We start from the raw sequence: 17,169 nt of genomic DNA on the forward strand, positions 1-17,169 counted from the left end.
ACAATGCCCTCAGCACAGGGTGGGATTGTTGGCATCCTTGGCTCTCCTGTACAGGGCCAGGAGTTGGACTCAATGACTTGTGGGTCCCTTCCAGCTCAGGAGATTCCACGATTCTAAAGTCCATTTCTAGTGACTTGTCCAAGCCTTTTACAAGACAGCAGAAAAGCCCCACAATTTCAGCTTCATATCTCCTAAAATTTCCCCTTGCACTTCAGAGCTTAAAACTTTAGACTTTTAAAAAGAACTTGCAGCTGGGTAGTCAGAGTTCAAAAGCACATTTTTCCCCAAGAATTTTCTTCCATGATGTGGAACCCATCTGAGAACAGGATCAGCCTGACAAAATTCTGTCAGTGACTTCAGAGCTCCCAACCACATCCTCAGCTGTAAAATTCTGTTGTTGGTTCACACACATACAAAGCATTAAGAGACACAGGGAAAAAAATCCAAAATATCAATTTTAACATGGTTAAAAGTATTATATCTACATATCTCAGAAGCTAAAATTAGATCATTTCAGTAAACCACTATCTGGAAATCACTACAGTTTACAAAGCCAAGCAAATGGATTTACCACATTCCCTTTTTATGCAGATTTTCCCACAACTCCTGGAGGTTAGTCTGCATCAGAAACAGGCCTGATGTTCCGTGAATTAAAAATCAACCAATGAACCAACACTAATTAAAAAAGAAGCCACTTGTATTCTATTTTTGGCATCTATTCTTGCAGAAGGCCCACTCAAGACCTGGGGCAGCACATGCCAAGTGACGTACAAAGAATGAGAAACAAACACTAAGGACATAAAAATCTTTCTTTAAACCCTTACAATGCACTAATCTCTGCACACATTCATAATTGCATTTAAAAATAGTTTTCTCCTCACTCATGTCCCAGATTTAACAGTGATATATTGAGGTCTCATTAAAAAGCCTTTATTACTTTCACAAGCCACGGAACCTTCCCTATCTGGCATCAAATGCTGAAAATACTACAGATCTCAGAACCCCTCTGACCTAAGAACTAAGATTACTCCAGGGACTTCACAAGACAGGCTCTAACCCTGTGCCTTTCTAAAGCATTTATAAGCTTGCATTCCTCCTAAGAAAATTCCAACAGAAAAGCCTAAAATGATGTGTACCAACTACAGCTGCTGCCTTCTTGTGCACTTGTCAAATTCAGAGTCTTCTATCTTAATTTAGAGATTCCGCATTTTCTAGGCACCCTGATTCTGCACAAGTTAAAGCCCATCTCTTCCCTCCCCTGCCATGGGCAGGGACACCTCCCACTCTCCAAGCCCCAATGTGCTCCAAGCCCCAATGTCCAACCTGTCCTTGGGCACTGCCAGGGATCCAGGGGCAGCCACAGCTGCTCTGGGCACCCTGTGCCAGGGCCTCACCACCCTGCCAGGGAACAATTCCTTCCCAATCTCCCATCCATCCCTGCCCTCTGGCAGTGGAAGCCATTCCCTGTGTCCTGTCCCTCCAGGCCTTGTCCCCAGTCCCTCTCCAGCTCTCCTGGAGCCCCTTCAGGCCCTGCAAGGGGCTCTGAGCTCTCCCTGTAACCTTCTCCTCTCCAGGGGAGCACCCCCAGCTCTCCCAGCCTGTCTCCAGAGCAGAGGGGCTCCAGCCCTGGAGCAGCTCCGTGGGCTCCTCTGGACTGGCTCCAGCAGCTCCAGGTCTGGTTCGAGTGTATTCCTTTGATCTCCTCTGTCAGGTGAATGCAGCTCACGTGGCACCTCTCTGTGTCAGCACACTTGCAATAGGTGCATAAATGAAGATTTCTGTATTTATCTCAGCATTTTAATGCTGCTTCACCACAAAACTCAGACAAGGCAGGAACAGAGGGTCTGTAAGCACAGCAGTCTGATGGGGGAGAGCCGTGGGCTCAGTGCTTTTGAACAGTACAACTCCCTGAACTCATGAAGAGGAGAAGGGAGGAACTCAGGAGGCCAGCAACATGTGGTAAATGTAATATTAAGCACAAGTATCAATTTATGCTAAAGTTAATGCAGGCTGAGGACAGCTGTTTTGTAGGCTCATGTGAGATACATTATATAAAGGCTCTTTCACAACTTCATTTCTTGTAATTCAGAAACAGAGCACTTAGCAGGGCCTGACAAGGAAAAGATACCCCTTTCCTTTAAAATAACATTACAGTCTTGGAGAAATGTTAGAAAATCCATAAACTGGAATTTTCCTTGACTCACACAGGGCTTTGCAGTTCCAGAACTCAGAAGTGTTCTATCAAGAAAGTCAATATCATCAACTGCATTTTCTGAAGTGGAGTAGAGGCAGAAATCTCAGGATGTATGAAGGTTACCCAGCAGGTGCAGCACAGTGGGAATTGGGGGCTGAGACAGAAAAAACGTGTCTAATACACCCAAATTCTAAAAATACAGAGCATGAGTCAAGGGGGAATACAAAATATAGCAATGCTTGAGGAGCTACAGACAGCTGCCTCACTACCCAGCTCCTGGGAACTCTGTCCAGCCAGGGCTGCCTCTCCTTCAGCCTGGACCTCACCTACAACACAGAATGGGACCAGAAATACTGAGGAAGAGCTGTCCCTGGATCCCTGGAAGTGCCCAAGGCCAGGCTGGGAGGAGCTTGGAGCAGCCTGTGGTAGTGGAAGGTGTCCCTGCCCATGGCAGGGGTGGGACTGGATGAGCTTTAGAGTTTCCTCCAACCCAAACCATTTCACAATTCCAGGATTCACCCCAAAACAAACCAAGTCTCCAACACAGAATCATTTGCCCTTCTGCTGAACCACAAACACAAAACAAGCAATGTTAAAAAACAGACGAAAGTATAAATAATAAAGAAGATAAAATAAGTTGCATCAAACAAAGGATTGAAGCTACTCAGGTGCCAAGAATGAATTGGCAATGACAGAAACATTAAAAATAAAGAGTTTCTGTCACCTTATATTCACAGTACAGGAGGACATTCAACCTCCACACATTTAGAAAGATCTTCAGTTTATTTCTTATTAAGAAAAAGCTCTGGAAACAAAGCACTTCTATCAATTAATAATAAGCCCTTTGAAAAGTATTATGGATAAAACTGGGAAGGAAGAGTAGAGAAGACTTGTTCATGTAACAGTGAATGCATAAATTGACTTTTCTTAATAAAAGCATGTACCAAGGCAAAGTTCAGGAGACAAGTGCCAGGACTCCCCCAGCTCTCCAGAGTGTCCCTTGTCTCAGCCTTTGCTCACCTGGGAGAAGGTGAAATCCATGTGAGGTGACAAAGCCTGGTGCCCATCAGGGCTCCAGCAGGGGAACCAATGGAGAGAACAACTTCTCCAGCCCTGCATCCTCCATTCCCTGGGGGCTGGGGCTTCAAGCAGCAACAAAACCTAAAATCTGCATCTTCAACAACCACTAACCAAAAATTAGATGTACTGTGGCACTTTGAGACAGTCACATACCATGGAAAGAGCAATCTCTTGGACAAGGCTGCAGCAGAGGCTGCAAAAAATGCAAAGTGAAGGAACAGAGTGAGGGAAGAAACCTTCAAATGATCAGGGAAAAGGCAGAATATTGAAGATATGCTGGTTAAACAGAGAACGCTGTCAGTGCTGAACAAGGTCCTGTAAATATTTACATCTCAACATTACCCCTGACTGGAGGTAAGGAAAGTGGAAATTTGATTCACTCAACACAGCAAACACAAGCAAGAGAGGTTTTTCTCCCCCCTCTTTTACACAGAGGACCCTGAGGTCAAACCAACACTGTGAGCACAAATCCAGGCACTCTAGATACAGGTTCAGCAGCTTTACTGTCCTTCATCACACCAAGTCACTGTGCAGCAATCCCAGCTGGGAATTTCCCTGTTTATCATCCTCTAAATCTCTTCTCCACTGGACCAGTCAGTTTTGGCATTGCTGGCACAGAGCTGTGCAAGAGGGCATGTTCCAAAAAGTGATTTAATTGGGCAGTGAGAGGAGCACCATGCAGGGTAAAATAAACACTGAGCAATGTCCATGAGCACAACAGCCTCAAGCAGGGGAACATTCCCTTCACTGCAAATCAACCAGGAGAAAAAAAACACCACCAAACAAGATATGCCAGGAAACCTGTGTCACAGGTGAGGACACTGAATTACAGCCTGACAGCTCTGAGACACACCTGGAAGTCACAGACAGCAGTGAGGTGTCACACAGTGACTCCCACCAGACTCCAGGGCATGGGAAGTTCTGAGCTGGGAGCAGGTGCTCCTGCCTGAGCAACACTGATGGGAACAGACAGTGCTCCCAACCGTGGCCAAGGTGGAGAGAAGGCAAAACCAGCCAAACACTACGATGGAAAAAAAAAATACAAAGTGAAAAATGCAAAATTTGACAGGCTGGGAGAGCTGGGGGTGTTCACCTGGAGAACAGAAGACTCCAGGGAGAGCTCAGAGCTCCTGCCAGGGCCTGAAGGGGCTCATAAATAGGTGGGTGAGAGACTTTATACAGGTAGAGGGTGACAGGACAAGGGGGAATGGCTTCCCACTGCTGAGGGCAGGGTTAGATGGCATATTGGGAAGGAATTCTTGTCTGTGAGGGTGGTGAGGCCCTGGCACAGGGTGCCCAGAGAAACTGTGGCTCCAAAAACCCCCATGAATATTAAGGTAATCCAGTTGTCTGTGGCCCACTGCCCACCTGAGTGCCTTCTCTGAGATGAGAAGAGCACCTTTGTATGTCATTTTCTGCAGCTCTGATCCCTCTGATGGCAGGTTTGCTCTCAGGCTAAGGTTTTATTTATGTAGACTTTAGCATTTTGCTAAAATCTCATTCCTTCACAATGCTGCATGCTTCAAAGAGCATGTTTTTACAAGAAGTTCCCTTCATGCTCAGAAGTCTTGCTGAAAAAGAGGTTAATGCAGACTGAAAATCGTTGTGACATTATGGACCTTTTAATTGGTTACAAGACCTGCTTTGGGGCATGTATTAATAGGACAGAAGCGTTGTGAAAGCTCCTTCCCTCTCCTTGACAAACTGCCAGAGGAAGGGAAGCATTTTGGCCTTGTTCAAAGTATTGTACAATCCATTTAAAAAGCTGAAACTTAGGGAGTATAAATGGAATAGAGGAGCAGAGTGTTCAGAATGGGAAACAATGGCAAGAGAAGATGTAGCCCAGGTGTTTACCATGGCGCTGAGTGTCTCCTCCCAGTCTGGCCTCTCCCTGGGATGGATGCTCCTCTGCAGCTCTGGGACAAAGTCATCCTCTTCTGCGTGGACAGAGGACTTCATCATTCTGCAAAGGACAGAAGTTGGACATTCAGTGACAATTCCTAGATAATCTCACACCCAGTCCGTTACAGTGTTCAGTTATGTGACAACATAAAATGATTTTCCACATCTAGAAATCCCACAGACTCCTGAGTTCCTCCCACTTCCTCATTATACAAGCAGGGCAAGAGTGTAAATTTGGTGGAAAGAAATCTGCACTTCCTAACCAATCAGTAGGATAATTTTGTTTAATCACTGCACAATTTGCAAGTCTCACAACACAGAAAAATGCAGAGTGATTTTCAGTCCACTTCAGAAAAATGGCTCCTATTGCCCAGGCAAACAGCAAGGGAAACACACATTTGTAAGGAGAAATACACACATTTGATTCCTCCTCCTTTCAGGAGGTTTTGCCTGTAATGGGGATAACAGCTTCCAAATCAGCTCTCCTCCCTTCCTGATTCTACCTGAAGAATGAGCACCTCAAATCAGCCTGATGTGACCAGGCAAAACTTTCCTTCAGATAAGGAGCCATCTTCCAAACAACCTGTGAAGGTTATTCCAAGCCTGCACAGAGATCAGAGGCTCAAAATGAAAACTGAGAAAGAATTCATAAAAGATCCTCAGCCCCTCCACATGATAGCACTCTGTAGATATGTATTTTTTTTTCACTTTCTGTTTGTATAAATGAGCCTTTGCAGAGATTATGGTGTAGACTTGAAGTCCCAAAGGCCTGGTCAAAGTCTGGTATCACCCATTCCAGTTTCATTAAACAGGATATTCAGGCAGGCTTTTATTCCCTTAATAGATCACCACTTATGTATTTAGGATAAGCATTTTAATAATCAGCAGTGCAAAGGCATGGGCAGAAAGGGCTGGTTTCTAACCCTGCTGATTTATGCACCACTTGAGTTAAATATGCCTGGTGAAAGCCAGTCAATAAAACTCCTTCGCTTCAGATCCATGATGTGAAGTTCTGAAACCCCAACATGCTGCTTGACACTGGGCCAAATCATTTAACTCTGCTTTGTTCTCTCCAAGAGGGTTAAGGATGAAGTAATTAACACTGCAGTTAATGGCACGGCTGGGTTAGGAATTACAGCCCATATAATTTCATCCCCAGCTTTGTGATCATATTTCTGCTCCAATAAAAAACACATCCCAGAGAAAATGAGCCTCAAAAGCGAAAGTCACAATGCCCCAGGGAAATGCTGCTCACTGGGTCTGTGTGCCATTCCCACCCCCAGCATCACCCATCATCCTTAGGAGGGAAGAAATGCACCTGCCTAGGGGAAGCTGCAGAGAGATGGAAAAAAACTGCAGGAAAATGCCATGATTCAGAATACAGAGGTGCAATGTCAGCTCAGAAAGGAGACCCTCACCTTTGCAATAGATGTTTAAAAGAATTTGGGGGTTGAAAGATTAAAATTTGCTGCTTCAATTTTCCTTTGCACAGCAAGAGAAGGAGACGTGGCCTCACAGTGCCAGCTCTACCACAGGAGAGGTTTCCTACTTAGCTTAGAGCAGAGGAAATCAAGCTGTGCAACTCAGAAACAAGACATAAACAAACAAACAAACAAACAAACAAAAACAAAAAAAAAAAAAAAAAAAAAAACAAAAAAAAAAAAAAAAAACCACAAAACCTCAACTTTTTACATCAATGTCATGATTTTGAAAAAGGCTCAATACAGTTTTCCTGAAGCTTTCTATATGGTGGGGTTTGACCACATTGCAGCCGAATAAAAAGATCCTAAACAAATGGTCCCACAGCAAGGTCAGTCTAATTCCCTGAGGTGATGGAATGGAAGGAACGGTGATGTGATCAAGACTCACCTTCTCCAGCAGTTAAAGCAATCAGCTTATCAAAGTGCTTCCTCATTTAAAGATTTAAAAATAAGGAGACTGCATTTACATCTTTATCAGCACTTGGGAGTACAAATGGATTCACTACACAGCTTCTCAGGCTTCTGGCAATTCCTGCCAGATTTCTCCTCTGAAATGTGCTGGCTGCAGTGGTGAGTGAGTGCAGAGGATGGTATGTCCTATTTTAAATAATCCTGGGAATCAGGCCCACGTTCAGGGTCTGTACCCTCATACTGGATCAACATGGATGTCACAGCACCCAGCTCTTTTCACCACACTCCAATCTAACTACTCACATTATTTCTTTAATCTATGTCTATAAAACTTCCACAATAAACTCTTCACAAACCCTTCCCCACTGAGATCCCAAAATGCAGTCCCATTATTCATCCTGTGAAGGTGTTCTGGACTTTTACTGCAAATTGGAAAAGCTCCACATGCAAAATTGAGCCTTTAAAACAGTCAATTCTTTGAGCTTTTGCCAGACTTGGAACATTCTACTGCTGAGGGAAATTCGAACTTGGTCACATCATCACAGAAATATTGGAAATGATACTGAAGATTTTCTCTCTGACACAATTATCAGCACTTGATAACCATCTGTGCTCCCTTATTCATTTTTAATAGCTACTATTTCATTCCATGCCATCTGAGACAGAGAGCAAGGAAGGCTGAAGATGCAGCAGGTAATATTAATCCTTTATGGATTAAGTCTAGTGGCTTTTTCCTGCCCATCAGTGACCTGGATGAAGGAAAATAACTTTGAGAACTTGCAGCAATGAAACAGGGAGAGGAGTAAGGGCAAAAAGCGGGGAGAATAGGAAGAAAAGCAGCTTCTGAAAACACTCTCCTTTTTACAATGTTTCCTCTGGGCGTGTAAAACCTCAGAGCAACAGCTGGGGAAGGAGTTTTCCTACCAGCTGGCCTATAGGAAACTCTGGCCTCGCCCCAAGACAAGCCTGGAATATTATCCCTAGGTATAATCACATTCATACATTTTTATATGCATGTGCATTATGTATATTTGACATTATTTTAATTTATATAATAAATAAATAGCACAACATACATATGTCTGATTCACCACACATGTCAAGCTGTAACAAGACAAATTATCTTTTTTCTGCTATGGAGATTCTTTGAGGAAAATACCTCAAATCCCAGGAGCATTTACACAAAACACTGACACATGGATATTGTAAACACTAAAGGCCAAACCAACTGAAGAAGCTGCTCTATAAAGGCTCAGTTTGGGTATATGTATTTGGGGCAGATGGAAATGAGTGCGAAGTCACTACAAAATTTAATCCTGGCCATTAGAACAGAACTAGAATTTTATTTTAAATGCCACTTCCTCAACCTCTCAGCAGCTCTGCCCTTGCAATGAAATGTGACACTGTTACATTAATAAAAGTTCTGGTGTACAGAGGCCATTAAGCAATTCCCCTGCAGATGAATGAACCCTTCTTCATTGTAAATTGAGAACCAAATGTACTGGAACAAATGTTTACAGGACATTTCACAAAAGGCCCTGCCCACTTTCACACCCACCCTTTGAAGTTCTCTGGTAGGTCAAGTTGATTAATTTAGTTAGAACTTGTATATTTGTACATGACACAACTGTATTAAGAAAACATCTCATGTCCTTTTCCTCCTTCTCAAATCCAATTAGCTGCTCCCCTCATTTATGGTATTTCTGTGCCATATCAGGAATTAAAACCCTCTGGTGCCTTATCCAAGCATCAAGTCCTGACTGCTCACACTGAGTTGTGTCACAGGCCAGGAAACACCTACAGGAGATCTGTAGGGTGATTTGTATTACGCAAACTTTATCTCAAGTAAATGTAAACTTTGTATTAAATAGATGAATATTCAATTTGACGTCCCTAAACTCTACAGTTACTGCTTGTTTATAATACTGTAAATTTTAAATACACCCTTCACTAGACGAGAACCTTCCCTATGGCTTTGAGGGAGTTCCACATCCACAAATCCAACATATTTTCACATTTCTGTTTGCATAAGAGAGGAAGAATCATATAAAGGGGGTTTGTGGAAAGAGCTCCTCAAGTTAAACAAGAACAGAACTCTTAAAACATTGTGGGACCCCTACAAGAGTGTTCCCATTACTCAGGTTCTTTGGCACACCCCCAGTGCCACAGCAGAGAAATAACTGTCATGGCTTTAGTGCCATGTGACACCCCAGGTCATGGCAGGACACAGGATGGTGACAAACTCCTTCCCCAGGTGCCAAAGGTGTGAGAGCCCGGCCAGGCTCCTGTCAGAGTCTCAATTCTCTGCCTGCCCCATCCCAGCTGGACAGGCAATGGATTCCTTAGATTAAATGCCAAATATGATTTGGAGTTGTTCTCCTCCTTGGGGACATCAGGCACTGCAACTTCTCCTGGTTGCTCCCCCCACCAGTGACTTTTCTTCCTGACCTCCAGCTGAGAGGTGAGAGCCGATGAGAACTGATTTGTTTACTTATTATTTCTATCACACTGTTGTTATGCCTGGAAATTGCTCCCCCGATGGAAAGGCACAGCTCTGCCCTACAGAACCAACAATTCAAGAGGATTTAGAACTCCACAGAAAGTGATGCTTCCCAAGATATAAATTTTACCTCAAAGGCTACAATTTAATTAAGGCCTGTGCTGACACCAACTGAAATTGAAAACCAACGAGCTTCAAACACTATCTGATAAAATCTCACATTTGTTTTGCTCAAATAATTTGCACAAAAGGCAAAAATAACCCATCCTAGCCTGGGTGGAGCATCCCTGTCTTTCCAAATGCAACAAGTAGAGTTTTAATCCCATTACTCTCAATCACAGTTTGAAAACATAATCCAGCAGTGAATCAACAGAGAAATACCTTGAAAACTCTGCTTCAGAAGGTTTAAAATAAGTCAATCAAGATGTAAAGTGCTGTGGGTGTCCCCCTACAATATATGACAGCAGAATTAAGTCAACTTTTCACATCTCATGAGCTGCCCATTGCCACCAGGAAAGGAAGAGAAAATATTAAACAAGAATTGAGATTTGACCCAAAGTTTATAAACACTTGGGCAAGACGTTGGAATCATGTGAGAAACCCTGATATATCTTCGCTTCTGACTTCAGGCTTCTACCACAAACACACACAAAAATTAGGAAATTACATTAGGGAGATGGGGAAAACACCAAAAAGCACATAGCCCTCTCAGTCCAATTTTCCAAGTAAACTCTGTGTCCATGAAATTAAAACTAATACAGTGGAAAGGAAGAAAATAATCACACAATATGGAAAGCAGAGATAGCTCTGCTCTCAGATGAGCCCCAGGGAAAATGAAAGAAGAGATGGGAACTGCAGGCTGACAGTACTGACCTGATGAGGATTTAATTTTGCATGTTTCAAATCAGCTTTGTCAACACCTCCCTGATTACATTATGTCCATCTGTATTATATAAAACAAGATTTCTGAAGTCTGACTCCAGGATCACACAAAGCTGGAAAAGCCTGGCGAGGGCAGCTCCAAGCCCACCTCATAAATAATGCTAAATGGATTGTGTTCAGCCCTTGGCCACAGAGTGAGAACCTGGCACAACTAAAGGATTGCTGTGATTGATTGGACAACGTTGAAAGCTGTAATTGCTACTTCTGATGGAAGTTCATCATAGAAGAGCCAAAATCCAATTAGTTGGGAAGGCACTGCACAAGGAAAATCAGGAGAGTAACAGTGTATTACAATAAGAGGATATCTAAAAATCACTGGAATGAAATGTCATTCAAATATCAGCACAGAGCAAACTGGATTTCTCTGCACTCTGGGTGCTCCAGGGCTACTCATGATGCATTTATTTACTGCCTGGTTCTGAGTTGAGCTCAGTGGGTTTCAGCCTGGGGCATGTAGATATGTGAGGGTCTCAGAACCACAACCGTGGGCGCCAGCAGTAAAAAAATTAAAGCAAGCTCACTGTGCTGTGCAGCTCTTTAGTTCATGTGCCCTTCTCATGGAATGTAGGCTTCCCTGGCAGATCTATTCATGTGCCCAAATAAAGGAGGCTGGGAATCTCTAAACCATGGGGATAGAGGTCTGAGCAGGACCAGCACTGTTACAATGAAATCCCATTTTACTGGTTGTGACGGCTTTCAAAAATTACCCATGTTAGTTACAGCCACAAAGGTAGTTTTAAAATACTTTAAATATCAAATGTTCTGGTTTTCCCAATGTTCAAATTCCAGATTCATGGCATACCTATGCCCAGGGAGCTTGAGATCACCAGTGCAATAGGGTGGTGTGGAAGGGCTCATGGGACCCCCAATACCAATTACTGACATTCAGCTACAGAAGGCAATTGGTCACCACAAACCACCTCACACTAACTTGTAGATCTGGGGTTTCTATTCCTACAAGATTTTTTTAAAGAAAATAATCACTTCCCATTTGATGTGCATCTCTACCTGTTAAATGAGATTCTCAGCTGCCTGAAATCTCCTTCTCTAAGGAAGGAAAAGAAATATGGGGGTTTTGTTTTGTTTTTTGCATTAACTTCTCTTCTTAGATGAAGAATATATGAAGTTAGAAAAACTTTTTTAAAATTAAATATAGCAAGTTTTAAATAAAGATCTTTTTCCAATCAGCACTATCACTTGATTAATTTTTAAAATATCAGATTGGACATGACAACCCTTCCACTGTGTATGTTCCTCTGCAGAGGGAGGCAGACAAGGCCAATGGCACTGCAGAGATTAATTACCATATTGGTTTCCTGCCCTGCTCCAGCTCTCTGGACATGCTTAAATATAAGCTCCAATACAGTCAGACAATTATCTTTGCTCAAGGGCTTTACTGTGGTTTCAGACTTCCAAATAGACATCTTGTTTATTCATTTGCAAGAACATTTAAACCACATTTTCAGAGCTCTCAAAGAAAAGTTGCACAAACAAGACCAGATTACCTGGAATTTAAAACCTGTGGGCAAAAGGACAAGTCTGGGCAGGGCAGTTCCCCTTCTAGCAAAAAAGGAATCTTCAGGTAGCAGAGGCAGCTTCTCTCACCTTGGGAATCAGTTTTTTATTCCCAATTGACTTCTTAGTGTCCCCAACACTGAGCATCTCCCACCCCCTCCGAACCCTCACTGCATAAGCAAAGCCCCCCCAAGCCCAGGGGGAACGTGGCTTTAAACTGAAAAAGGATAAATTTAGATCAGATATTTGGAAGCAGTTATTTTCTTTGAGGTTTACACTGGCACAGAGTGCCCAGAGCAGCTGTGGCTGCCCCTGGATCCCTGGCAGTGCCCAAGGCCAGGCTGGACAAGGCTTGGAGCAGCCTGGGACAGTGTAAGGTGTCCCTGCCCATGGCAGAGGTGGGATGAGATGGGCTTTGAGGTCCCTTCCCACCCAAACCAGTCCAAGATTTTGTGATTCCAGAGCTTGAGGTCACTGCCTATGCTCTCACACAGCCACAGGGTTGTCCCAGCAGGACCTTGGCACCACTGGGTGGGTTCCAAGGTACAAAACAACTGAACATTTCTCCCATCCATCGAGGAAAGGGGATGGAAGAGGAGAAGCCAACACTGTACTATAAACAAACCCTCTGATTGTTTCCTTTCCTCCAAGCACAGTTCTGTAGGTACACAGTAAAATCAACCCCAAACCACCTTCAGTCAATCTCCAAATCTGAAAGCAGCAAAAAGCAATAGACTCACGTTCCTCTGTCCTACCCCTCCACCATGATTTTGGCAGCCTCTTGTCTTACCTGGTTGTGTTTTATGTCTCAGCTGAGTACCATCCATCTCCAAGTACGTAAGTGAGTAGAGAGAGATGCACTCCATGTTCTGGAAGGGACTGGAACATGGAACTAAGAGCTTTGTGCAACTGGGCTGTAAAGAATCTGCATTCAGGTTTTGCATAACTAGCATTTCTTTAAGCACTTCATGACAAGAATAAGCTATTGGAATATTCGGCTTTTCCAAGCTCAGAGACATATTCTTAGTTATTAAGAAGCTTTATAAAATAATCACAGAATCCTCATGCTTTTGCATACGTATTACTGAACGAACCTGCTCTTTTATTTGGCAACACATAAAAGACATTATTTTAGTAGGTGCTCGGCATTTTCTTTCAAAAGAACAGAGTGACAGTCAATAAAAAAATTCCTCTGGAATAGGTTCCTCTCATCACTTTGCTCAGATGAGAAAAATAATTAGGAAATCACTGAACAATCAGAATCTCTGAGCCCTGGCTTGGATTTCTTTTGTTTGACTCAGGAACAAGTATAAAAGTAATAAAAAAAGTACCTCTAAGGAAAAGGGCACAAACCTCTTATTTACCATTAATAAACTGCTACAAGCAGCTCTAAAGTTGGAACACAGAAGGGAGATGGGAAGCGATGCCGCTCCTGCCTTCCTGCTCTGCAGAGGAGTCTGAACTTGGGCACATCAGCAAAGGTTCCTCGTGGGGCAGTGGGATGTCCTGCCTTGGGGCCTTTCCCACTCCCACCAGCTGAGGTGGGAATGGTCCACACCCCAGAGCAGGGCTCAGCCTCGCTGCCTGTCCTCACCCAAGTGACACCAACAGGAACTACTCACCAAGCTCTCAGTCAGAAGCTGTTCCCTGCACTTCCTCTGCAATCTCCTCTTTTTGTTTGTCTTGGTAAGACCAAGCTTCCTCCCAGCCAGCCCTTCTCAATGCCCAGCAAGTGCTGTTCTGCCCCTGGCTGAAACCCTTCAGACCTCACCATCACACAAAGCAGGAACAAACCCCACCTGCTCCCAGCTGATCCAAATGCAGCACACATCAAAGGACACCCCAAATTGTAGCAAATAAGCCACAGTAAATTTACTCTTCCCTCATAGAAGCACATGCTGGAAAACAATGTTTTCAGCACATGGAATGATCAAGAGCAATCACCTCATCAGTTACAATCAGCCTCGCGTGCTGCTAAATGACAACTGTTCAGAACATGAAACAACGTTCAGAACTTGCCCAGTCAGACAGCTGCTGAGCAGGGAAACCTTTCTCCAACTAAAAAATTTACAATGAGCCTGACACCCACCCAGAGCTATACTTTCTATCCATCCCACACCTTCTATCCATCCAATACATCCAAACTGCCTGTGTATGTGGTTATGGGGCATTCTGTGGTTAAAACCAGGGAAAAAAACCTGCCCCAAGCAAACTCGCTAGTGAATTCTTACAAGGAAATGAATGGAAATTAACTCTGGGACACCAGAACCTGAATAGCTGAACAAATAATAAAAGATAAGCATAAGAAATAAATAAAGAGCAGCTCAGTTACTCCGACTTAAATAAATAGTCTTAAATGATGGGTGGTCCTTGCATCATATTTACAACAGCCCTCCTCCTCCCTCCTATTATCACTGCACTTCAGTGGTATCAAAAGCAAACAGGAGGCTGCTCAGCCCTTTCTCCATCTAGAAATCACTACTTACATATTTCACTACTACTGTTCCTATTGGATAGCTCCTGACCGGCTAGATGGAATTAAATGGAGGCCTCCAACTGCAGCAAGTCATCAGCAGGGACAGATTTAAGCAGGTGGGGATCACACGGGCAGGGAATGTGCAAAGCCACACTGTAATTAATTCTCAACAGCACAGCCATGAATCCAAACGATTCATGATTCCCTGGGCTCTCACAGCACTGGGACAGACCTGCCCGGCCACCTCTCTGCACAGGTGTTTCTGATGCAGGGAATGGGGAGATGGAAGTGGGAGTGGTGCAGAAGGCACAGGGGGGACAAGGAGAAGCAGTGCCTGAGAGCTGCAGACCTTCAGGGGCACAGTGGTCAAACCCTCCTGCAGTGTCTCAGAGCACATTTCCCTTCAGTGACAACACACCCAGCTGATGAAGTCTTTAACAATCAGAAACACATTTACTTTGGCTTTTGGAATAATTTACAATTGTTAATTAGCACTTTCAGTGAATAATAAAGCCCCCAATAACCAGGAAAGAGCTCCTCACTCTCCCTTGCCTGGCTCTCAAGGGTCCAGCTGCAGCCACTACTGTCCCTTTTTCCCTCAACACCCACAGGCAGTGTGGGACAAAGGCAGCCAAGCTGGCACAACAGGATGCTCTCAGTGGAAACCCTGCTGCTTGGTTTCCTGCTGCCTCACAGATGAATACAGAAAGAACAATTAGCCAAGCCTTCAGTCTAATTTAGATGCATTTTTCCTTATGGAGGGGAGACTGAGAGATGGTACATCATAAACCCAAACCTTAACTCTAAAGCTGCTCAGGGGAGCACAACACTGAAACACCAGGTGTAACCTGTATTGCTGAAAGCCTGTACTAGGATACGCCAGGACACCATAAAATATCAATGCAAGGACTGCCTACATCAAAGCAGGCAAGAGGTGCGTAAAGAGAGTATCTCCATCCGTTTTCCAAAAACCAAAATAACTGACAGCTCACATAAGCTGTCCAGTGTTTCAGAGGAAGACTGGCCCTATGGCAGGAAATAACTTCTGTTTCCCAGACCATCACATAAGGAATTATCAAACACCTTATCAGGGCCCAGGGAAGAAGAATCCAGGCTCAGGGAGAACAACACCCACCTTTGCAGGGGATCACACCCTGCTCTCACACACCCTTGCCATGAAATGTTGTATCCTGATGGAGCAGAGACAAGAGCCAGCCCAGCTCTCAGCAGGCAGGCAGGGCACTCTGCCGAGGAATATCAGAAGCCTCTCTCAGAGAAGGCTCAGGAGCGGAGCTCTGCCCTTTCCCTACCTGTGCCTCTGACCATAGAGAGTTTATGCAACACCTCCTCCTCACTCACTACTTTATGAACTCCTTTCCAAGAGGAGAAAATGAGAAGAGAAAGCAACACGCTACACACAGAAAGACTGACCAGGATCACTGAGCAGGGCAACTCTGGGCTGCAGAGAGCAGCATCCCCAAAGAGCTCAGAGGCAGCACCTCCAGCAGCCAGCAGGCTCCAGGGACACATCCCTGTCGGTGTTCCCACAGGGAGCAGCTCCCACCTCCCACCTCCCCCTGATGCCCAGCAGAGGGGCTTGCCCATCTCTACAGACACCGCCCTGGAGGAAAAGTGAACACTCCACACAGGGCTGGCATCGTGCTGGGCCAGGAGAGCTGCCAGGACCCCGGAGCTGCTGTGGGCACATCAGAGCTCCAGGGTGGGGACACCTGGTGCACTTTGGATCACCTGCACGACTGTGGCTGTACAGAAAGGTCATGAGGGACATCACCACCTCAGAGACTTCCTTCTGACCTGGGCTACCTCCTGCCCCATGAGCCCCAGGGGGGCTTTTGAACATCAGAGAATCCCAGAAGGTCTGGGTTGGGGGGAACTTTAAGGATCATGTAATTCCAGCCCCCTGGCACAGGCAGGATGCCACTCACTAGATCCAGCTCCTAAATCAGACTCAGGATCCTGCCCTGCTCTCAGCCTGTGTCTCCTCCCTAATAACTGAGAATCTGGATGTTTATCTTTCCTTTGCCAATGCTGGAGCTGAGTCCCTGGGCATGGAGAGGGGTTCAGTGCCTCATCATGCAACATCACCCTAATCCCCTGGGAATGCCAGAGATCGGGAAAAAAGAATAGCTTTGTTGGTTGTTGTTATTTCTAATTAACTGGGGGGGAAGCATCTGAAACATGAACACTTCTGGGAAAAAATCAGAGGTCATATTTGTGTTTTAATTTTAAAAGCAAACTATGAACAACAAAATGAAGGAATCACAGAAACAACCTGTGACTGAGAACAAGGAGATTTTAAAACTGGAAAAAATTGCAACGTTTTAAAACAAAACATTTTAATTGCACTGCTTCAAAATTTTGTGGGCTTATGAAACTTCTTTAATTTTATATCAGGGCAGACAAGAAAGCCTCTGAAATACCAACCCAATTTTAAAGGCAGAAGGAAGGAGGGATAAAGCAAGAGGAAAATAATGAAGTATATATTCATAGTCAAGACTGAAAAGATCCTCAAAGAACAGAGGCCCTCTCTAATACATTATAGGGAATGAAAAATATGAAAGGTGTCGAATTGCCTAAGCAGATGGCAGCAGTGCAATGCATGGAAAATCAAAAGCCAACGTTTCCTGTCCCCTCGACTCCAGGAGAA

The 17,169-nt window shown here is 44.3% G+C and overlaps 1 protein-coding gene across 2 annotated transcripts in view; it reads right to left on the minus strand.

Moving 5' to 3' along the window:
- Nucleotides 1–17,169, minus strand: part of ARHGAP32 (Rho GTPase activating protein 32) — a 171,828-nt gene that overhangs the window by 139,030 nt on the left and 15,629 nt on the right. For both annotated transcript variants that reach the window (XM_053996897.1, XM_053996896.1), the window contains exon 2: nt 5,129–5,237. In XM_053996897.1, the coding sequence (XP_053852872.1) occupies nt 5,129–5,236 (108 nt within the window). In that variant the 5' untranslated portion in view covers nt 5,237. The remainder of the gene's footprint in view (nt 1–5,128; nt 5,238–17,169) is intronic.

Source organism: Vidua macroura, chromosome 22, assembly GCF_024509145.1.
Source record: "Vidua macroura isolate BioBank_ID:100142 chromosome 22, ASM2450914v1, whole genome shotgun sequence".
Lineage (NCBI taxonomy): Eukaryota > Metazoa > Chordata > Aves > Passeriformes > Viduidae > Vidua > Vidua macroura.